The sequence below is a fragment of the Ornithodoros turicata genome, chromosome 5 (assembly GCF_037126465.1).
Source record: "Ornithodoros turicata isolate Travis chromosome 5, ASM3712646v1, whole genome shotgun sequence".
In the NCBI taxonomy this organism is placed as follows: Eukaryota; Metazoa; Arthropoda; class Arachnida; order Ixodida; family Argasidae; genus Ornithodoros; species Ornithodoros turicata.
In genome coordinates this window covers 16,489,469-16,513,262 of record NC_088205.1, presented here as the reverse complement: position 1 = coordinate 16,513,262, position 23,794 = coordinate 16,489,469, and the positions used below count along the sequence as shown (strand labels likewise).

General features: G+C 47.0%; 3 protein-coding genes across 3 annotated transcripts; all 3 read right to left on the bottom strand.

The window, feature by feature from the left end:
* Nucleotides 1-7,860: 7,860 nt before the first annotated feature.
* On the bottom strand, nt 7,861-9,361 carry LOC135395228 (uncharacterized). The gene is made up of 3 exons (XM_064626467.1): nt 9,344-9,361; nt 8,761-9,060; nt 7,861-8,694 (listed from the first exon to the last, which is right to left on the bottom strand). Exons 1-3 carry the CDS (start codon nt 9,359-9,361, stop codon nt 7,861-7,863), a joined length of 1,152 nt encoding a protein of 383 aa, XP_064482537.1.
* Nucleotides 9,362-18,927: 9,566 nt separating this feature from the next.
* On the bottom strand, nt 18,928-19,647 carry LOC135395227 (uncharacterized protein K02A2.6-like). Its single transcript, XM_064626466.1, has one exon. The coding sequence runs from the start codon at nt 19,645-19,647 to the stop codon at nt 18,928-18,930; it is 720 nt and encodes a 239-aa protein (XP_064482536.1).
* A 1,266-nt stretch (nt 19,648-20,913) lies between these two features.
* LOC135395226 (uncharacterized protein K02A2.6-like) lies at nt 20,914-22,479 on the bottom strand. The gene has a single exon (XM_064626465.1). It carries the CDS (start codon nt 22,477-22,479, stop codon nt 20,914-20,916), a length of 1,566 nt encoding a protein of 521 aa, XP_064482535.1.
* Nucleotides 22,480-23,794: the final 1,315 nt, after the last annotated feature.

The window sequence follows — 23,794 nt, the reverse complement described above, 5'->3', positions numbered from 1 at the left end:
AGTCCATATTACGTTTTTCCTGTTCATTTTTTACAAATTTTTTTAGACGCAACATGACATAAGTGACTTACGGTCGCTGGGTGCTCGGTTGTGGGTCATATCTCAGTATGTTTTACTACACTGAACCTCACCTAACCGACATTGAACACGGGGCGGCTGGGTTTATCCACGAATTACCACGCAAATTTTCCAACAGCCACACACTACCAGGAAAGCAGACGGCGCTGGGGGGGGGGGGGGGGGGGGTCAAAGAGCGCGCGCAGTTGTCGGCCTCACAGAGGTGGGCTACGTCACGACTAACGTCGCGGGGGGAATGTGCGTCCTGAGCCGACCTCTAAGAGAACTGTTCTATGGATCTGACTGGCTGGGTCTGACAGCGTCAGAGGAAAACCCAGGAGAAACCGGCACCGGGATTCGAACCTTGGTACCTCCCAGTTTCGACGTGACATGGCCAGCATGCTAAACATTAAGCCACGCGCTCGAGCTGGTGTGAAAGCAGAAAACTATCGCTGGCGTCACGTGGCAGCCTTCCAATTACTGCTTCACTCTTCCTCTCCCCCTTTTCTCCTTTCCTTCACGTCTTAACTAACATGAACTCATAACCGCAAAGCACATTTTTCTCTGCACACCGTTCCCAGCAACAAATGTTAGACCGATTTTTGTCTGCTCTTACACACACACACCCTCCCTCTCTAAAACATTAATCACCCGACTTTCGGCGGTAACTTTTTCCCCTTTCGTGGCTGTTAGTTCCTCGTCGACCTCACGTTCGCTTTCGGCGAGCGGAAACAAAAAGTAAAGTCTGGAGCCAGTCTACGAAATCACAAAATGAGGTCTGCTCATTAATCATTTTCGCGGGACCGAAAGTGGGTTTCGAGCAGAATTACCCAAGTGACGGTTCCAGAAACAGCCGCGCTGTCAGACTCCCCGCTCTAATGTTTCTCCACATAATGATTGTAGCACAATCAAACAACGCTGAGCTAGATTGAATCTTTCCCGTGCCCGAAGACGAAATTTCAGAAACTCGCGTTTTCTTTTCACTGATTTCTCAACTGAAAGTCTTTACGCTGATGAGATGAGATCGAAGCGCGGAAGCGGTCAACACAAGTGTCGCGTAACGTCTTGAATACTTGAAAGATATGTGTACATGCTTCAACATTACACACTAGGGTAGACCTAAGGACCTTCTCAATTACATTGTTATGTCCACATGTATTGACGTGGAAGTGACGGTGCAGCCACCCAGGAGTGGCTCCAACATCTCGCAGTCTAACAGGGACTTAATCTGATAATCTGAGGGCAAACTCTTAGAGATTGATGCAAAACGCTATGTCCAATTGGTCATTCTGCTGAATCTACTGAAACATAGCGTGCACTCTAAGGAAAAAGGGTGTGAAAAGGTGGTAACTTCTGTAGTCACCACCTAGGTCAACATAGCGTTTGATAAATGGTGTACAAGGGTGGTGAAAGCAATTATCATATATCTAAATTGGAACGAAAAGTCGTACGCTCCCATCGCTCTTAAAAATGAACTTCACCGCATAGCACGCTCCTAGCCAACCATTATCTCGAATGATATCGTTATCTGCCCTGATTTGTTGAAAACGGCAGGCATACGCCTTTTCTGTGACAATTATGAACAGCATAAGTGTCACAGAAAAGGCGTACGCCTCCCGTTTTTAACAAATCAGTGCAGATAACGATATCATTCGAGATGGTGGTTGGCTAGTAGCGTGCTATGCGGTGAAGTTCATTTTTAAGATTGTATCATTCGTAGGCAGCAGGTAGAACTTTGCAACTTTTTAGGCACAACATATGCGACAACTATTACCTCTTAAAAGGTGTAACTGCTCCACACTCTTAGAAATGAACTAAACCTAAATTTCTTGAAAACGGGAGGAGGAGGAGCCTATTTTGTGCCGTGCATAATGACACAAAATAGGCTCCTCCCGTTTTCAACAAATCAGGGGCGAGAACGTTGTCATTCGAGGTGATGGTTGGCTAGGAGCGTGCTATGCGGTGAAGTTCATTTGTAAGAGTCGGACTTAGAAGTCGGACCAGGACGCACATTCCCCCAGGGCGTCAGTCGTGACGTTGCCCACATACGTGAGGCCGACAACGGCAAGCCCTATAACCACCACCACCACCAATCATTTGTAAGAGTGCACCTTTTTTTCTAAGAGTGTGTATAAACCTCCAGGCAGAGATGAACAATAACCTCCGCAGTTCGGGCTTCAGGAAGGTATTTTCCGAACGGAGTTACATCTGAGCGACTCCACTTTCATTTTTATACTGAACGTCTCGTCGGTATTGGGTTTTCTTGCGCCATCATAATATTCTCCCCTAAACAACGGTTTTCTGCACTGTTCTTTTATTTTTTCGTGTCTTCATTTTCCTTGTCCCTTTTCCGTTTCTGAAAAGTATCACCCCGTAGCAACCCTACGTTAGGTGGCTTGCTGGTTGTTAACTAATGACGGATGTGTCAAAGTTATCAGACTTTTGTCTATTATTCGTGTTGCATTAACTAACAACGAAACTGCTTCTTGCTTGCAAATTGCGAAAAATCGCGAAAAACTTCTATTATAAAAATTAACAAACAAAAAAAGTAGACGGGGCACCAGACAAAAGAAGAGCTAGGATGCTGCGTGGCGAAAATCGTGCGAACCAACCGAGATGCAAGAGTAATGATGACTTGCTGCAAATTTGGCTGGCGAACTTTGACAGAGACGGATCGGCGGATCGTTAGTCGGGAGACAATAAATAACCTTCTGACATTGTAGCTCCACATTTTATTATCTAAAGTGCTCGCGTCTCGGCAGTTTAATGCGTGCGGAAACCCTGTATCAGACACATTCAATCGAGGGCTTTGTTAAAAGTGTTCGGAATGAGGTAGGGTACCAGATACACAGGGGCTGACATTGTTTCGCAGATAATACATCTCACAAATTTGTGAAATGTATCTCTTACTTATTTTTATTACGTATTGCTTATTTTGTATATTACTCATTCCTTTCGCTCTGGATTACAGTCGGACTGTAATACACGGTGAAACCGGGCGTAGCTTAGGTGTTCGGTTACTATCGGGATGGATAATTTAGAAATAAGTTTTTGATCAACGTCGCATATACCGATATATAATATACCTATACCTACCGGTATACCGATACCTATACCGGTATATAAAAAGACGAGAAAGAAATGAGTGCGCGTATGTCTCGCGTAAGGATTCAGTCCTGTTGAGTTGCACAGCAACAGCATACAATTTTTGAGGATACTGCATCTTACAGTGGACGCTACTGCACGTACGTGTTCTCCGTTCACGTTACACATGATGTCCCCTGTGCTGAAAAATGGCGACTATCTTACTTTTACTTCTCTCACGAAGTAAAACTTTCTATTTTTATTGCCGTGATCTTTCAGATCTAACGATGCTTTTAGCTCGAAGTGTGCAAGTAGTTCCGCAAGCCCCTTAGCCTACATGGAAAGCGCTACGTCTGCAAGATTTAGCGCTGCAGCAAAGTCTTTCAACAACAGTGGAACTGCTTCCGAGACGCCTCTCGGTATTTGCCTTTGTTTAACGGCCTAGTTTCTCTGTCTCATGTCTTAAGGCGTTCATTAGTTCTTGCCCTCTGGTCAACGCCTCTATGTGCACAAGTCGTCAGCTTGATTTGTACCAGACATCTCGCTTTTTGTCTCGTCTAGTTATTTCATTTCCTTAACATGACACGAAATAAAGGGGCAGCAGTGCAGAAGTCTATTTGTACGGCACTCCTGCAGGACACTGACTCCTGTGCACGCGATGTGATGCGTGGGTTGCGCCACCGGCCTCTGTATACTAAAGAAGACCTCGTCGATGCCTCTTACCACATGGACGAAAAAAGGGCCATGATGGCGTCTGCTTCAACCAATTCCCGCAGACGACTTCGAACATAGACAGTCTGTGCCTGCCTTCGAGTGGGTGCCCACACGGCTGGCGATTCGTTTTTATGGCTACGACAGGTGAAAGCCTGGTTGTGATTGGAGCTATACTCCCACGGATTACCTCACTTTCCAGTAAGGTCCAGATGGTGTTAGTCATGCGTACCCTTGAAGTGAGTGTCACCTCATGTTTTTCTTTCTCTCTGTCTCGTCTTCTTCTTCTTTATTTTCCTTTTTTTTAGCTTACAACGCCGTATTCTTCGTAATAAATTAGTTTAGTATTAACGATGTACTTTCGTGACAACTTTGTCATATGATACTGCCACAGCGGAAAATTTAACTCCGTTAACTCCTGTTACATCGATAAGCACCACGTCCTCAAATGCATAAATTATGCTTCGTGTTGAGCAAATTCAACGTTGAGTCTACTTTTGATCCTGCTGCTGCAAAGGGGGTAATAGAGATAGCGTAGAAAATCAACACCGCGACCCGTACCTGATCCAGCGTTGTTTTTACCTCACATGTATATCGCGTGTTTGCGGGAACCAGCAGAAATGGCGGAGGCGCTGGCTTCTGTGACGTCAGGAGTCGACGCAAAAGTTTATTCGAGGGTTTTTATCTCACCAGCTACGACACGTAGAACACAAATTATTACTTTTTACTCAATAGGCGTGCAATATAATGAGTGCATGATGTAATGAACCGAATGTATCAATGCGTCACGACCCATTTGATGTCGATCCATCCATCTCACATTTCATTGTGTCTTGTCCACTGTGCCTTGGAGTAGTGGGCCGTACCTCATGTGGTGAACCTTCCCATTCATCATCATTAACTCATCTGTTGTTGTTGTTGATATCGATGTGTTTCACTTGAATGGTACAAAGTTGGAAAAGCTGACTAAAAAGCATGAGCGTGTGAACGTGTTGGCAGTGACTGGTGGTAATTAAAAGAGGAAGAACGCTTCACTGCAATTCTTTTGAAAAAAGTGAATTGGACAAACTATGTCGGAGACACAGTTCTGCGTGTTTGCGTCACATGGTGTCCTGTTGTTTGAAGGCTGCACTGAATGATATGTACCGATTTCAACTATGGCGCTGTCTGGGCTAGAGACGTCCAAGTGAAGTCAAAACAGTACTTTATCTTCGACATAGCGAAGGGGGAGTGAGCACCAGAAGTAATTGAACACGAGGAACAATACGGACACTGTCTTTCATGTCGGTTCTTTTTTCCTTAAATCTAGGTGTGATAAATCATTTAGGTAATCGCATCTATAAGAACAAAGATAAAAGGGAGATCGTGCAGACAAGCTGGTATGAACTCACGGTGAAGGGCACTGAGAGGCTCTCTTTGTCTCAGTCTGTATACAGGACATTCGGGACAAGACGGGGGGCTGGAGCCCCGAGCATTGCTTGCCCCTCGGGCTGTCCTCCGAGTTCTCGACGATACTAAGCACACAGCGCGTGTACTCGCATTGTACTGGCTTGGACACTTTCGCATAGCTTTGGTGCCTCGCGGACTAGGGAGCAGGTACCCTGAAGCCAGTCCTCCGTCCCTGTTTATGTATCACAGAGATATTTTGCGACATACAGGCTCAGGCCCTCAGGTCGATCCTCGGTCGGTCCCTGTATCACGTATTTGTGAATTGCAATGGCCCTTGGATGATCCCCGGCCAGATAACGTGGGAAACCTAGGTCTATCGTGAAGCGATATCTTACCTAATACTTACCTAATAACTTCCCGCGCGAAGTCTCTGACTTTTTGTGGAAGGCCGTCTGGGCAGTTTTACCGTTACGCGGGATCGTTTAAATCGGTGGGGTGTTACCAGTACCTCCCTTTGTCCGAATTGTCCCAACATTGAAGCAGTGTCCCACGTGCTGGACAACTGCGCTGTGGCAAGAACGCTTCTTTTTTCTTTTTGCTCTCGTTTGTCGGGTTTTTCCGTTCCGCTATCGTTTATGATACCGGATCAGGGGTGGGGGGGATATATTTATTAGACAAAAAGGGGGGAAACAACTGGGGAAAGCTCAGCCAAACGGGACGTCGGATCAGAGGCAGGTTTGTTCTTCTGCTTGTTGCGGTGGCAAGGTACTTCTTGTGGAAGAACGGATGCACAGCCGTAGCTCAAGGCAGTCGTCTTCGCGTTCAGTACCCTCTCCTCACCTCACTCTACAAGCAGCTAGTTGTTTTCTTGGAGACCCAGCTTGTTAGAGTTCCCAGATAGAGTTCCTCTGACGGTGGTCGACGCGCTACATTAGTGCGTTTAGTGTTTAGTGCGTGGTGGTTCTGCGCAATGCGCGGAGCTTGCTTTATTTTTTGCGCATGCGCGGAATCACCAACGCTATCTCTTACATACATACGCATAGGCGATAGCGTACGATGCACTAAATCTCTCTCACCAACGGCCGAGTGGGTTAGGGGGCCTCGCTCGTTGGTGTCGTGCTGACTGGGAGGTGGTGGGTTCGAATCCTACCACCGGCTGTGCCGTCTAAGGTTTTCCCTTGGATTTCAGAAGACTTTCCGGACGAATGTCGGCACAGTTCCCCGTGAAGTCGGCCCAGGACGCATACTAACCCCCTGTCCCCCACTCCTTCCTGCTGTTCTCTCTCCATCTGTCTACATCTGTACGCCGCTCATAGCCACAGTTGCTTAGCCGCACTAACACGAAAGTACAAAAAAAAAAAGAAAGAAAGAAAAACAAGAAATCTCTATTACTGTCCGCCGCGGCCGTGTCTTCCCTGAGTGGCGTTTCTTTTTGTAGGTTTTTTGACATGACGAATATTGCTCGCTGAAGCTAGTGTAGTTAATATAGCTGTAACTTGTGTAGTGTAAGCATTTCGTGTATTCAACTCGTGCTACACTGTATTGAAATTGTACTGCACAAATGTACTTTGACACATTTAATATCCTGATCAGGACATTCTAGCGGTCTCTTATATGGTTGCTTGTATGACTTCCGTTTTAATAATAAATATTGCATTCTATTTTATTGTCTTTGTTTGACCGTGTCCCTCGGTGCCCTTCACCACTGGGTAAGAACAAAGAAGCGTTTGTTCAAACAAACAAACAATCAAACAAACTACAATCTGCGCGTAGAGGGGACGCAAAATTCATGCTAGCAAATGAGACATGATAGGAACGAAAAACCGGAGACAGAGAAACACACAGCTGTGTTGTCCCTGTGTGTTTCTCTGTCGACACTGTTAAACGACCGACGAACACTGTTAAACGAACCGACTCCGCGGGCCGCGGGTCGCTCCACGTCCCCCTCTAGGCGGTGTAGCAACTGGACCGGACGGTGGAGGACATTTCTGTTGGCGAGCGCGACCGCGCAGGCACGAATGACGCCGTCGCGCCCGGGAAATGCTTGTGTGACGCGGCCGAGTTTCCACACCAGGGGGGGCCCTTTATCATGGATGACCACCACATCACCGACTTTCAGCTGTGATTCCGGCTTATGCCGTGTCATGTGCACCGATCTTAGCCGAACGAGATACTCCTTTCGCCATCTACTCCAAAACTGCGAGCGGTGCCGCCCTTGGACCTTAAGATATTGCCGGAGGCCCTTGACACTCGGTGGCGGGGCGACTTCGCCCGGCCTTGGGAGGAGCGTCAGGTGTTTTCCTACGAGGAAGTCCGCCGGTGTCAAGGGGTCCAGGTCTTCGGTCTCGGACGTGACGTAAGTGAGTGGCCGGCAGTTTACTATGCACTCAGCTTCGCAGAGGGCGATGGTGAGTTCTTCGAAGGTGGGGCGCTGCCTTCCCAGACACCGTTTCAGGGCGTCCTTGACGGAGCGGACCATCCTTTCCCACCACCCGCCCCACCAAGGTGCTCTCTCCACAATGAATTTCCACTGGATGCGGTAGGTAGCGGCGAAATTCAGTACATCTTCGGAGGAGAGCAGACGGGACACCTGATGAAAGATGCGGGCATTGTCAGACATCATGAGGGATGGTACGCCGCTTCTGGAAGTGAAACGCCGGAAGGCACTGAGGAAGTGTTGCGTGGACATTCGAGGTGCACCGCACGTGTGACGCCGCAGGTGAAAAGGACTATGTACGCCTTTCGCTGCTTGCTGTCTTCGTGCACGTACAAAGGGCCCGCGAAGTCCACACCCACCACATCAAATGGGTTCGTGGGAGTAACTCTTGCACGCGGGAGAGGAGCAACAGGTGCAGTCTGTGAGGACAGCCGTCGACGCCTACACTGTAGGCACGTTTGGAGCACGCGGCGAACAGCCTGCCGGCCCTTGACAATCCAGTACTTCAGTCGCAGTTCGCAGAGGGTGTCTTGCACTCCGGTGTGGTGGAGACGCCGGTGGACGTCAAGCACGAGCAACTCTGTGAGACTGTGCTTGGCCGGGAGAAGTACGGGCTGCCGGTTGCTGCCCTCTTCGTGGGCGCACTGCAATCTTCCTCCCACCCGAAGGAGCGAGTTAGCGTCCAAGTATGGGTTCAGCGTCAAAAGAGCAGACGAACGGGAGACGGGTCGCTCCGCCTGAAGGTCAACGACATCTGCGCCAAAGCATTCTAGTTGAGTGCGGCGGACCCATAGAAGCTCTGCCGAATGCAGTTCTTGTGCAGAGATGGGCCCGGTGAGCCTTGATACAGGTCTCCGCGAGTTGTTGACATATCTGAGCACGTATGCCGTCACTCTAAGCACGCGGCTGAGTAGACTGTAGTCCTCTAACCGGAGGATGGGGTCACCATGGCGGATCGCGACTGGACAGCACGTCTCTTCCGTCCGAGAGGACGATGGGGTGCGGTTCGATGTTGGCTAGAGAGGTGGGTCCACACTACCAGACAACCATGGGTGTCGAACCCACCACAGCTCGCTGCCGACGAGCTCGTCCGCGGAGATTCCTCTCGTGAGCAGGTCGGCTGGGTTATGTTTCCCGTCACAATGACGCCACTGACCAGGATCGGTGAGGTGCCGCATCTCCCGCACGCGGCCTTCTACAAACTGCGGGCACCGTGAAGCCGTTTTCTTGACCCACTGCAGCGCAATCTGAGAGTCCGTCGAGAAGGTTGTCTTCCATGCCACGTTGGGCCTGACTCCGCGGATGGCCCTCCTGCGACGACGGTGGCGGGGGCAGAGCTCACTACGTATATACTTTAGCAACGATGCCGCGGCCTTTTCGAACTGAAAAAACAAGAAAAGCCAAAAATGCGCTATCTTCCTAGCAACTTTAAGACAATATCAGAATTTACGAACCAAAGTTAGTTAAAAATATGCACTTTTTAAAATATGTTTTACGAAAATGACTTTTGCAAAACTGAGCACTACGGCTATCTATATTCTACCACCATCCGACTACTTCAGCGGCACCAACAACGAACACGAAAATTGATAGAAATGCGAAACGAAATCCTAATACTTTACAGCCTTTTTTTGTGTGTATTACGAACGCAATTAATAAACATACGGCAAACAACACAAACATTTGGCAGACAAAAAAGCTAAAAGATATACGAAACAACATAGCAGACGACACATAAGCGGCCGTTTTGAAACGCGAACTTGCGAAATGAACCTCTTCATGCTAGGCCGTGTGCTCACGGACACCGACACAACTGTATCGCGGATCCACTCCAAAGATCTCCTACCCAACAACATGAACTGCCCCCGCTGCGGACGTGAACTAAGCGTGAAACCGTCGCAGCGCACATTCGGGCAATTCCGATGTCGGCACGGCCATGCCCAGTTGTCACAGTCTGTGACTGTGGGAACCTGGTTCGAGAACCTGAGACTCGCACCAGAACAAGTCCTGATTTTTTCGTACTGTTTCGCCAAAAAAAAGACTTTTCAACAGGCCCTCGACGAGGCTTCCATATTTCCGGAGGTAAGTGTATCATCAGCTACCGTTGCAGATTAGTACTCGCACTGCCGAGAAGTCTGCACGGACTCGCTGGCCAATGCGCAAACTCAGAAAATCGGCGGCCCTGGCCACGTTGTGAAAATCGACGAATGTAAAATTGGTCGCCGCAAATACCAACGTGGCCGTATCGTCGAAGGGACATGGATATTGGGGCTGATTGACGTCGACATTAAACAACTGTGCCTGGAAATATGCCCGCAAAACAAGAGAGACAAGGAGACACTCCTTGCCCTCATTGACAAGCACGTCGAAAATGGCACAACCCTTTACACTGGCTGCTGGAAGGGGTACGCCGGTCTGTCAGCAGAAGGTTTCCAGCACATGACGGTCAACCACACATACAACTTCGTTGACCCAGACACCGGCGTGACCCCCAACCACATTGAATCTCAGTGGAGACCACTACGGAATAGGTTGGCCAGAGGTGGTGTGACAAGCGAAAACATGACGCACCACCTCAGTGAGTACCTTTGGAGGACTGACTGTAGCAACAAAAATGAGCAGCCTTTCGAAAGGCTGCTAAACGTCATCAAGAATCTCTACAGTCCTCAAAAGGGCTCTTAAAGCTTTCCATGGACCTGCATGTATATATTTGTAAATATGTTTCAACTACAACGACCCTCTTCGGCAACACACATACTCATTCCTATTTAATGCATACTCTAACTGTATACCTACTCTACATTGACCATTCCGCAACATGTGGAATAGCACGCATTATCCTGGCCTAACCTAACCTCAGTGACTCCAGATGCACAGTCTACGTCAGCTCCATCGACACATGGAATACGTATTCACTTGGCCTAACCTAACCTCCGTCACGTCGGATGCACAGTCTACGTCAGCTCCATTGACACATGGAATACGTATTCATTTGGCCTAACCTAACCTCAGTCACGTCGGATGCACAGTCTACGTCAGCCCCCTCGACACATGGAATACGTATTCACATGGCCTAACCTAACCTCAGTCATGTCGGATGCACAGTCTACGTCAGCCCCTGGACTCATGGAATACGTATTCACCTGGTCTAACCTAACCTCAGTCACGTCGGATGCACAGTCTACGTCAGCCCCCTCGACACATGGAATACGTATTCACATGGCCTAACCTAACCTCAGTCATGTCGGATGCACAGTCTACGTCAGCCCCTGGACACATGGAATACGTATTCACTTGGCCTAACCTAACCTCAGTCATGCCGGATGCTCATTCTACATGGACACACTCTTCGACATGCGCAATACGTAATCACCAAACCTAACCTAACCTCAGCCACGCCGGATGCTCATTGTACATGGACCCACACTTCGACATGTGCAATACGTAATCACCTAACCTAACCTAATCTCAGTCACGCCGGATGCTCATTCTACATGGACCCACTCTTGGACATGTGCAAGGCGTAAGCACCTAGCCTAACCTAACCCCAGTCACTCCGGATGCTCATTCTACACGGACCCACTCTTCGGCATGTGCAATACGTAATCACCTAACCTAACCTAACCTCAGTCACGTCGGATGCTCATTCTACATGGACCCACTCTTCGACATCAGTACCTGACCTGGGAAAAGATTCACTCTCTCCACATCCAGGTGTTGCTTTTTGCTTAAATTTGTAGCATTTATTTCAATCTTCCAACATAAAAAGTTCAATTAAACAAAAACGACGCAACCCTACCACACCTAAAACGCTTCTCGTACGACTACATCCGATAGGGGACGATTATTAACCTCTCCGTACTCAATACGCGTCTCATGCGACGATATCGGATAGCAGACGACTATGCGACACATAGCCGATCGCCGACCACTCGCCCGTATGCACTCGTATCGTCTGGCAACAATGACAACGTGCCAAAATCGCCAAACGCTAATTCCACACCTATCCGTCTGCCGCGGCATCGTTACTAAAGTACAGCCCTCACTACGGTTGGGAGTACAGCGGCCGACGGCAAGGGGGTTGGCACCTCATCATCCCCGTGGTCTTGATGGGAAGGTCCAGGCGTTGCGACAAGGGCAGTCGAAGGGGCCAATCTCCCGGGTTTCGGCACCAATGTTACTTAAGAGTAATCAGACGTGGCCTATCGCCACCGTCTGCACGTTTATTGAGTCATATACACGAGCGTGGTGCCCCGCCCCTCGAGTTTTCGTTCCTATCTCTACAATCTATATTGAGAAACAAGTTTACTGTCTGCATATTTTCGTTTGCAGGCATTCAGTACTCTATCCAACCTTATAATCTGCACGACAAACGCGACACCTTTCCCATTTGGTTAAAACTGTCCCAAGAAAAAACAAAAACAAAGCGATAGCTTTAGTTTCAAGCTCCTTTCACACGACTAAGCACTCTTATCGGAAGTCCCTGATTGAGCTGCTATCCAAGTAATCAGCAAGACTTCTTCCTCGCAGACTTTTCTCGAACAAAAATTCGCGGTTAATTAATTAGGCAATGCTCATGGGGGTGTCGTTTTCTGACTTTGGCTAAATCTCATTAAACTCTATGGAATGCATCAGGTGCTATTATTGAGACGGTATAGCGGCATGGTATAACTTTCGCTGGCAAAGCCATGCGAGGATGTAGGAACCAAAAACCGGTCCGGACTCGGGATTTGTAATGAATCTTTAATGAACCTCGAGGAGGCGCATTAAAAATCTTCGTGGTTTCTAGGGAGCGGGATTTAAAATTTATTACCTTTCATTAGAGTGTTGGATTTGGAAGAAGACGGCGAGGGTGATTTAAGGTTCTCGGATTACGCGCAAAAAAATAAAAATCCAGATGCCGAAGCCGAAAGGGGGAGAGAGACGCGACGGGAGAATATTGATGAAGGTACAGTATGGCATCTGGTTCCATGGGTAATTATGTTCGCAAGGGACAGAGAACGTTCGAACGAGTTCAGACCTGTGATGGGTAAAAGTACTGCAGGATGTTGTCTGGGTGTAGTTGGCATCCGGCAACTAAATTTTCTTGAATCATTGCAATGTACAATTCCGTTGCAAACACGTACTTATAGGATGAAGTGAAAGCAATAGGTAGATCGAAAGCATGACAATTACGAAACAAATAACGATAGCTATAGGCGTTACGGCTTCAGACAACTAAGTTAATGACAATTAAAGTTGCCGTTCCGTAGATTAATTTTGTCCACCTGTGGTTTCTTTCAACGTGCAGTGTACTCGACACCGGCAACCTTGCAATGAGTAGGCGAACGCGAAAAATCATTGTTTGTTTGTTTTTTGCAATGCGACCAATCAATAAAAACTACTACTTCTCCTTCTGCCTTTCTCTTCTTTTTTTTTGTTTTTGTTACTGACCCAAGTGCGATGCCATACAATATCCATAATAACAAAACGTGCGAGGACGGTAATAACACGCAGTGATTAAATGATGTGCTTATTACTTTAGCTGATCCAATTGCCGTAAGGCGGTGTAGCGTATACGCATAAATAAATAAATAAATAAAAAAATACTGAATGAAGAAAAACAGTCGTCCTTACAAAGAAACATGGCAGAGAGAGAGAGACCAAAGTAGCATACAGCGCACGAGGCAGCACTCGAAGAACGTATAATAGATGGGAGAGCCTCAAGGATATCATTCGTGAAGCAACATTAGGAGCCTTACGTTAAATAAAAAGTCTGCAAGGTGTAATGGTAGAGCACTTAAAGTATGAGTAGCGTGGATTTCAATCATCGCGGCACAGAAATTTGCTGGCTCTCTTTCGTCAGCTATACTTCTTGCCATCGCGTGATGCGGTGAAAATAAATTAGACTAGCACAGAAATTAAATACCTCAGAGGACGTCTGTGAGGCTTAGTGAAGTATGTCTGTATATGACGTCAATAGGCGTGGAGGGAAAGCTTAATTAGCAACATAAATATTGCGTTTTTTGCTTTCGTCCAAAAGTACCGTTGAATAGTTGAAAACGTATCACAGTGCAAACAGCTCTTACGTTAATTTAAAACTTGGCAGTCCAATACGCTCACCAGAGGACCTAGAACTCATGAAACGAGCCTGCGTATTCGTTAAAAAACTAAAGAAGAGCTTAAAGTACCAATGTATTGATTGGAAGAAGCGATGAGCAGTGTATGTGTGCGGCGGTGAAGCCTGAGGTCGAAATCCGTCGATATCTCAAATGACGACTTTCTTTCCTGCTTCCCATCTTCTCGGAATACAATTTAAAAACTTCCCGTCGTATCGGCTCATCTTCTTAATGCAAAAAGCATATTTCTCAAGTTCCCTTCAGGGTGAATGCACCTGCGTTCTTCGCACTACATTCTGCCGGCGTCGAGGCAGTAGTTTCGACAGTCGCCGCGAAGGATTTGGCGCTAGTTGGCGATACTCATCATCACGTGATTTTCTGAAGCCGCGGCAATGTTGACGACATCACTATCATCATCATCAATGTTCGGGGTAATATGTTTATTATTATACGAGAGGAGATGGTCATAACGACACTGTCGACTTACTTAGAAACGGAAAAGGAAACGGAGGGCATGGTGCCGGTGAAAGTATGAATTATATTCATGTATTATAGAGTGTACAATATCGTGTGAGTAAGTACCATGCAGTCCTGCGATAAAATAACATGGCTCCCGTTAGTAGTTTGGTACTGTGTTTTACGCAAGTAGAGTAAAAAAAATCGTAGTAAAAGCAGCACTCAGAGGCCATGGGACCGATCGATTATGTTGGCGTTGGTCTCTGTGTTCGTTAGTTTTATCTGTAATTTGGTTAAATGAATCGTGATACTTCACATGCTATTATGTATGCCGGGTAGATATAAAAAATGGTTACGTGCACTGATGTGACCCTGTCTTCCAAGTGTTACAGCAAAAGCGGGAGAACTAATAGCGTAAAAAATGCGCACTGGCGAAAACCGAAACTAATCGGGCTCAGACAGCACGGGCATCTCCGCCAATGAGTTCGAGGGCTCCCTTGCCCCTCTGCCACTGGAGTGGTCACGTGCTCACAAGAACCAACAGGAATGACCGAGCCTCACGTCTAATCTTAACGCCATAGTGTGTTCAAGGGCGTGCGTCTTGGGAGCTACGACACGTAGAAAAAGCATTATTTTTTTCAATGATCTAGCGTGCAATAAATGCTTATGCAAATAAATCGTGTCACGGAATCACAGACATGAAAGTGTGACAATCCCTTCAAGAAACCACGTCTTTTTCATTCGCCTGATGAGACACATAAGGCCTTATGAGACATTCTGAGACGTTACATTATATTGACCTTATGCTGCGTTCAATACGGAGTTAAACTGCCACCGGGCAACGTCGCGGGAAATGCAGCTTCCTCGCATGGGAAAGTTTCAGTTTGTATTTAAGTTAACAGAGCTTTCGCCTGGCTTGCATTGTATTGCTGGCGTTGCCGCGGGGAAATCAAGTTGCGCTCTATTGAAAGCTGGGAACAATCTCATAAAAGAAAAGTTTCGTAGCACTTTTTCAATGCGCTCGAACAAGAAATCAAAGGAAGTAATACTTGTAAATACCGAAAGTTTCACGTTGTAAATGTATTTATTGAGGGTGTGTTTCGATAGGGTGGATCCTTTTGTGAGCAACGGTTCTTGGAACACCCAATTTTATGCTGCGTTAATGGTAGCTTCGTAAAATTGCATATTCCCACAGAAATAAAAAAAGACGTGTTTATTCTTGTTGTTTCGGACTTATCTACCTTCGCGCCAGAGGCAATATATTGTGTGTTTTTTTTTCTTTCTTTTTTTATCCCTTGTATCGCCTGTATTTCAGCGTGTGTCGTTTACTTGTATCTCTTAGTGTGCGGTTTGCTTGTTTGATAGGAAGTTTTTTTTATATAAAAAGAGGCACCGAGTTTCACACAGTAGCGAGTTTTAGCAAACCGTTACTACGGTTATCGTTGCTATCGGAGCCAATCGCAGTCGTACGTGACTCAGAATCTTATCTACTGATTGGTATCGGTTGATACGGCTCGAGGCAAGCCACGTTATCAACGGTTTGCTAAAACTCTCTAATAACATATTGAAGTTTCCGATGCGTTGGTGTCGGCAGCAGATGCTTCATCGGTGCTGTACTTGCAATGATCAATACTCAGAACAGAAGTAACGCCCATGCCTATATGCACATGTGCTTTCAGTACTTTCGGTCTATGGTACTGAACGTGCTGAAAGCGCGAGTACATAGGGGATGACGGGTACTTCAGACTAAATCCCCATAACTCCCAATTAGTCCCCATACTGATGAGGCACCTGCCACATACCCCTATGTACCTGAAATTTCAATACATTTTGCTGCTTGGGAAGGTATGTGTTTTATGCTCAAATGAGAAATTATGTATTATATTGTATGCCAAGATGAAGTATGCAGGGTTTGGTGTAATGAATCTTTATAATAATAAAACACTGCTAAAAACACCGGACGGACGCACTGTACTTTCAACGACCCAAGCAGCACAATGTACCGAAAGTCGAGTGCAATAGGGGTGGACGGTATGTGTCTTATCAATGTTCTTTAGTTTCAACAGTTCGTTCAAGGTCTTCCACCTACCCGTCCACCCCTATTGCACTCGACTTTCAGTACATTGTGCTGCTTGGGGAAGGTTTAATGAGCCCACACCCTACACAACACATCGATAAACACTCGATAAACACGGTTTAAGCCCGTGTTTTCAAGAAGTTCATGTATCTTATCTGAGTAAAAGACTGAACACAAACTAACACAATTATCTGCGAAAAGTCTTATCTGCCTTCCTTCCTCAAACAATAATGCGCTCCTCCCCCTATATTTCCTCAAAACCTGGGTTTTCTTAACCGCGGCTGCGCAATTATTACGGGTTTTTCAATGTAAACATATCGATCAGTTGTTTTTTAGCACTTTTTTAGCGATTTTATTATGTGTGACCAACAAGCCCAAATTGGTACTTTATTGAACCTTTATACCCTCGTAATGACCGCACACGCGCACGCTGAGCTCCGCGCAAGCGCGATGTAAAAGCGCGCATAGCACATCTTGCGCGATGTAAAATAAACATCGAAATATTGGTTACCATTTTTAGAATTCGGGGTCCATTCATATCCGCAATGGGGATTAACAAGGCATGAATCTAGCATGAACCCCTATATAGCCCGTTGGAGGCTGCGGTATACCTCACGTGTCAGGAGTGGCAAAAGATTAATAATTGCTTTCATATGATTGAGTACAGGTTCCATAACACACCCATGCGAGCAGTCCACAGTGCAGTGAATTAACGTATCGATTGCGCTATCATGAACTATAGGGATAATGAAAGGCTTATCTCAGGGCCCTAATTGCAATTATTGGCGATCTCCCCCACTTGAAGACCCAATCGCAGTCCCGATGAACTAGAGCGGGCAAGCAATTAGACACCAGTTTCTCTCTGTTCACCCGTTGTTTTAACTCTAAAAAACTTAAAAGAAGGACGGGAAAGTATTTAAAATGTCGGAAAATGCAAAAGCAGATAAAGCCGTAGAGTATTGAAAGCATGAGGCGGGCTAAAGAGCGAAAGTCGTTCAATATCCCCTGAAAAAAAAAGAAAGAAAAAAAGAAGCTATGGGAGGGTTACAGTCCACTGAGGTTCGCCCGGAACAATAGACTTCAATTGAACCCAAAATGGTGGCTGCAGCCACCCGCATGACCATCCAATACTTTTTGTCTCCTTCCAATATCAAGGACATATCGATTTTGAATTAGCACAGGCTTCCAACTCATCCTTTTTTTCTATTTATTTTTATTTTTCTGTTTGCGCCAGATAAGCTGGTCCAACATCCTTCTTTATGCCAAGTCATCGTCTGTGTTTTCCCTTCACAGCCGAAATGAGCTTTTTGAATAACGATTTCATTTGTAGCGGCTCAGTGTTTAGACAACGTAAAGTGCTGGGCGAATAATATCGGGCTTGATAGAGAGAGGGGATTAGGAGTGGGAAACGTTATCACGCTGCGGGGGTTAATTTACGGAGATAGTGGAAGAGAGAAAAGAATAGAGTTTTATGCGCGTGCCGCTGGCTGTTCTTTTCTGTGTTTGTTATCGATTATGTATCGGTCTTTGAAGTAATCTATTATTCAGTGCCCCTTTTCGTTAGCTATTAGTCTCTCGCTGCCATTGCTGCTTCATAATTAGCCATGAGTGAAAGTTAATGAAAGACTTAGAGAGGGGAGTGTTGTAGCCAGCTGTGTCATTGTTTTTTGACACGACCAGGGAGCCAGTACCACAATTCTGTGGTTCTGCGAACGCATATGCAACCTTGCGAGGCAAGGCTTACCTGAACCGCCGATGATTTCATCACTGGCAAACAACAACCAATATACTGATGATGATGAATGGAGAAATTCGCCACCTGGTTCTTTTTATTTGCGTGTTAACGCCGCGAAGCAACTGTGGCTATCAGCGGCGTACAGACGTGGGCAGATGGAAAGAGGACAGCAGGAAGGAGTGGGGGACAGAGGGGTTAGTGTGCGTCCTGGGCAGACTTCAGGGGTGTTAGTCCATGAAAGAAGATCGGACAGATGTTTAACAAACATCAACTTAGCTTTTAATGGAGATGAACACACAATACAACCGTGTCCGCAATGATGGCGAACAAGAACGTAACCAAGCGAGCAAACGCGCGTGCACCGTGGCCGGTCGTTTTCTTTTAAACAACAACGTAACATAACATACCCCCCCCCCTTTTTTTTTAGTTTGGGTAACGCGGGGGTGGTTTGACGGTTCGTCCATAGCGTGTAACAACTGTGGCAGGCGCAGTCTCAGAACTTGGTCGTTCGGTAGCAGGATCCAGCGCTGGCATTGGCGATGCAGAAGCAGGACTAGTAGCTGTACCAGGTGCCGATGCCGCATTATCATCATGCTGTTGCTGATCCTGAGGATAGCCATAGTCTTCTGCTGACGATTGTTTCGTGCTGTCCCCTAACGGGCATGTCCGGCCATATGCGGGTTTCAGGTGAAATCTGTTGCACCTATACACAGTTCCACTTTCTGTACGAACTGTGTAAGTCCTCTTCTGAGGTCCCACTTGTGTAACGACAGCGGGTACTCACTTATCCTGGTGCTTGACCCAGACATTCTGGTTGATCCGCAGTGGTTGGAGACTTCCGGTTTTCTTGTCACCATGAACGTGTTGCCTTTCTTGACGACGCTTAAGCTGCCGGTAGGCATTGGTGCAAGGAAACCGGAGCTTCAGCCGCTGCGGAAGAGTGGGAACTAACGTTCTGATCCTTCTTCCCATTAGTAGCTCCGCAGGGGACTTTAAGCCTTCCGAAGGCGTATTTCTGTAGTACGTATTTAAGTACGAGAAAGAGGTCGGTACCGTCTTCAGATGCCTTGAGCAGTGAGTGTTTTAGAGTTTGTACCGATCGCTCAGCCACGCCATTCGACCTTGGGTTATATGGCGCTGTAGGGTTGTGAACTATATCCCAAGTTGGCAGAAATCCCTTAAATTCTTGAGAGTCGAAAGGCGGGCCGTTGTCGCAAGCGATCCCGTCGGGCAAACCGAACCGTGCGCAGACTGCTTTTACATCGTTGATTACAGCTGGCACTGCTGTTGAATTCATTGATTGCAGCTCGACAAATTTGCTAAAATAGTCAACAATGAGAAGGTAAGTGGCACCCTTCAGGTAGAACAGGTCCAGCCCAATCCTTTGCCAAGGGCGTGTGGGAATGATGCGATCTTCGAGAGGTTCCCTCTGATTATTCCTCTGGTACCGTTGGCAAGTCTGACACCGACCAATAAGGGTTTCGATGTCTTGATTCATACTGGACCAGTAAATTGCTTCTCTGGCTTTGGTTTTGCAAGCGGCAATGCCGCGATGTGCAACATGTGGCTTTCCAAGGGCGTTGCCTTCTTCTGATTCGGGCATGACCAATCTTTGACCTCGGCAGACGAAACCATCAACTAAGTGCAGCTCATCACGACAGTGGAAGTATGGTCTTGCTTGGGCATGCACATTATGAGTATGATCTGGCCATCCTTTATAAAATGTAGGATGCGACAATCTGTAGGGTCGGGTCGTTGGATGTAGCAGTTCGAATCGCTTCCAGCCTTGGGGTTGAGGCTGTCACAAGGGTGCATACTTGGATACAGTCTTCGTGATCAGCTATTTCAACTGTTGTTGTCTGTGGTGCGCAAGACAGTGCGTCTGCTACTACAAGCTGCTTGCCCGGCACATACATGAGTTCGATGTCGTACGCTTGTAGCCGCAATAGAAGACGTTGGAGCCTTGGGGATATCTTGTCGAAGGATTTGCGCTGTAAGCCAACCAAAGGCTTATGATCGCTCTGCACTGTTACGTGTCTCCCAAATATGTAGTAGTGGAAACGCTCACAAGCAAATACAACCGCAGTAGCTCTTTCTCAATTTGAGCGTAGCATTGTTGAGGTGCTGTCAGTGTTGCTGATGCATAGGCTACGGGCTGTTGCTCCTGCAGCAAAACACTACTGAGTCCGTAGGAGCTTGCATCTGTTGAGATGACTACAGGCTTTTCGTTGTCGAAGAACTGCAGAACTGGCGCCGTTGTGAGCAGTTGTTTGAGACGGTTGAACTGCTTTTGTGCTGCTTCAGTCCACTGCCACGAAACGTCTTTCTTGAGTAGTTCTCTCAAGTAGGCTGTTTCCTCCGAAAAGTGAGGGACGAACTTGCTCAGATAAGTTGCCATCCCAAGGAACCTGTGCAGTTCCTGTTTGTTGGGGCTGCCATAGCTGTGATAGCCTCAACTTTCGTCGGATCTATGGCAATGCCTTTCATGGTTAGCATGTGGCCCAAGTAGGGGATACTTGACAGTCCCATTTGTAGTTTGTCGCGGTTCAACTTCAGGTTGTTCTTGCGTGCGATAGTCAGCACCGTACGTAGCATTGCGATGTGCTCCTTTTTCGAGCGAGAAGCTACAAGTATATCGTCGAAATACGGCCTGATTTTGTCGTAGTCCGCAAAGATCATATCCATTGACCTTTGAAAAAGTTCAGGGGCGATACTTAAAGCGAAGGGCAACCGTAGGAAACGGTATCGGCCCCATAGAGTCGCGAACGTACATAGAAAAGAGCTGGGCTCATCAAGCTGAAGCTGCCAAAATGCTTACTTTGCGTCGAAGACTGTAGATACCTTGCTTCCGCTCAGTCGTGAAAACAGTTCATCCTGTGTTGGAATGTTCCCTGTTTATGGCTTCGTTAAGCCGTCGTGGATCCAGGCAAATGCGCAGTGATCCATTCTTCTTGGTCACAATCACTATGGGATGAACCCAGTCTGTAGGTTCAGTGACCTTGGTGATAATACCGTTGGCTTCCATCTGAGCGAGCTCTTCCTTCACTTTTGACTCAATCGCAGTTGGTACCTTGCGAGGAGCGACAATGCTAGGCTTGGCATCTGACCGAAGGGTTATCTTATTGACACCTGGCAATCTGCCAACTCCTTCAAGTACGTCGGGAAAATCCTGCAGGACGTCTTCATAGGAAGAGTATTCCCTCGATGTTGAGGACAAGGCTCCATCATTGTCCAGCTGCATGACACGGCAAACTAGGTTAAGTTGAGCGCATGCAGTTGCACCCAAGATTGGCTTTGCGTTGACGTCGACGATGAGGAATTTTATGTCTCTGGCGCATCCGTTCACAGAGCAAGTGAGAAGACATTCGTTCTCAACACGGAGATTCTCTCCTGTGCATGTGAAAACTGATAGAGATGTTGGCTTAAGTTGGAGCTGATGAATCCATTGATGAATCAGTGACTTGGGGAGGATGTTGACGTCTGATCCGGTATCGAGCTTGAAGGTCACGGGATGTCCGCAGAGCAAAACTGTTTCGTGCCAATTGGAACTGATGTCCACACTACCAACAGCTAATGTACTTAAATCCAGCAGGCCATCGTAGTTGCTTGTCTGGAGTGTTCGTATTTTGCCGTCATTATTCGAGTTGCTCCCCTTCTTTCGCTGGTGGCACACGCTGGCATAATGACCAAACTTCCCGCAGAAGTAGCAAGTACTGCCATATGCTGGGCAGTTACGGGGTGCGTGATATGTTCCACACCTGGAACAAGCTTGTCGTCGTGGCTGGGGAGGAACGCTGGTCGGTTGTCTCTTTTGAGATTTGCTACGACGTCCTCGTGGCCGTTGATGGTGCCGCAATCGAAGTGCATCCACGGTTGTTTCCAAGGAGCTGTCGATGAGTGAAGATACTTGCTGTTTGGAGATTTCTGCTGCTTTGCACGTAGCGATGATTTTGTCTAAGGACGTAGTTGACTCTCGGAACAAACGTTCCTTCAGGGCGGGATCGCGTAGTCCCACGATGATCCTATCTCCCACAAGCCGATCCTTCTTGTCGCCAAAATCACATCGCTCTGCTTGATGAAGGAGCTCAGTCGCGAAGTCGCCTATTGATTGGCCTTGCTTTTGCACCATGGTGTTGAAAATTGCTGTAGACTGCGTAATGTTCCTGTAAGGCTTGTACTTCGTGTTAAAGTTGTCAAAGATGCACTTGACGGAGTCCTTTGCTGTTGCTGGCTGGGTCGGAAATGTGTCCACGTAACTTCGACCCGCTGGTCCAAGTACACGTAGAAGTAAGGCTTTACGTACTGAATCAGGCTTCTCGGTGTACTCTGTAGCTGCTTCACGGTATTGGTAGGCCTTCTTCCACTGATCCCATTCGAAAGACGGATTCTTTCCAGGCACAAAGTGCGGCGGTGGCTGGAGAAACGCGAAGGCCATGTTGAAGCTGTGTTGCTGTCGTGATCACCGATCTTCAATGTTGCTTTAGGCTGTTGGGAGCGGGGACGTTGAGTTCTGACACCATGTTATGTCCATGAAAGAAGATCGGCTAGATGTTAGCTTTTAATGGAGATGAACACACAATACAACCGTGTCCGCAATGATGGCGAACAAGAACGTAATCACGCGAGCAAACGCGCGTACACCGTGGCCGGTCGTTTTCTTTTAAACACCAACGTAACATAGCAAGGGGGAACTGTGCCGACATGCGTCTGGAAAGTCTCCGGAAACCCCAGGGAAAACCTCAGACAGCACAGCCGGTGACAGGATTCGAACCCGTGTCACCTCCCGGTCTCGGTGTGGAAAGTGATCATCCTAACCACGATGCCACGGGAGCTGGTGCCACCTGGTGGTGCCACACGAGTCAAAGGTCTGTCAGTCAGCCACATATACTTGAAATGATAGGTTGTGAACATTATGTGATAAAAGACTTATAAAGTGCGCATGAAATTAAACAGCTACTAGCAACCGTAGTAAATTGTTGAAGCACGACCTCGCCATATGATATTGTGACACCAGTGAGATAGCTCTACAGAACAAAGATAGGAGGTTGCTTTGCTAGAGGGTGCAAAATGACGTGCTATGCCAGTAATGTTTTGACAAAAACGATTGGGCGTCTTCTGTAATGCAGGTGTAGCTTATTGCTCGGAGCGAGCAACACTAGAAGCTTCAATTCATGTGAATAATTTTCGCCGTTGAAGCACTTCATAAACAAACAGTTTTGAATGCTCTCTAGAGGCATCTTAAAAGATAACTCAGCCTGTCCGATTCTGTGCCTTTAGGCCGGTCATGCGAGCCCTGTGAGGTAGCGCGGAGGCTGGCATTCCACTTGCAGAATCGACAGCTGATTTTAGAAACAACGAGAAACAACCAAACAAAACAAACGCACAGAAAAAGTGAGTTAAAGTTGGGGACAGATCTCGCTACGGAGATAAGCATGACAGCTGACAAATGCCTTCCTCTAGAACATCACGGGAACACTGCTTGTTACACGCTCGAATTTGGATGAGGCATGTATCACAGTGCTGCACATGCGACAAGCAGAACCTCGCTTTCTTTTTCACAAGGGACGGGGTAGCATGCAGTAACTTTGAAGCGGCTCATTACTATAACAAGGTCTTGCCTGGCAAGACGTATCTTTTTTAAATAGTAACGCGACACTTCTAAAAAAGAAGACTGCATTGAAATGCAAGCAGCAGAATGTTATAACAGTAGTAGAGGAATAATGAATAATGAAGAGGAATAATAATAATGT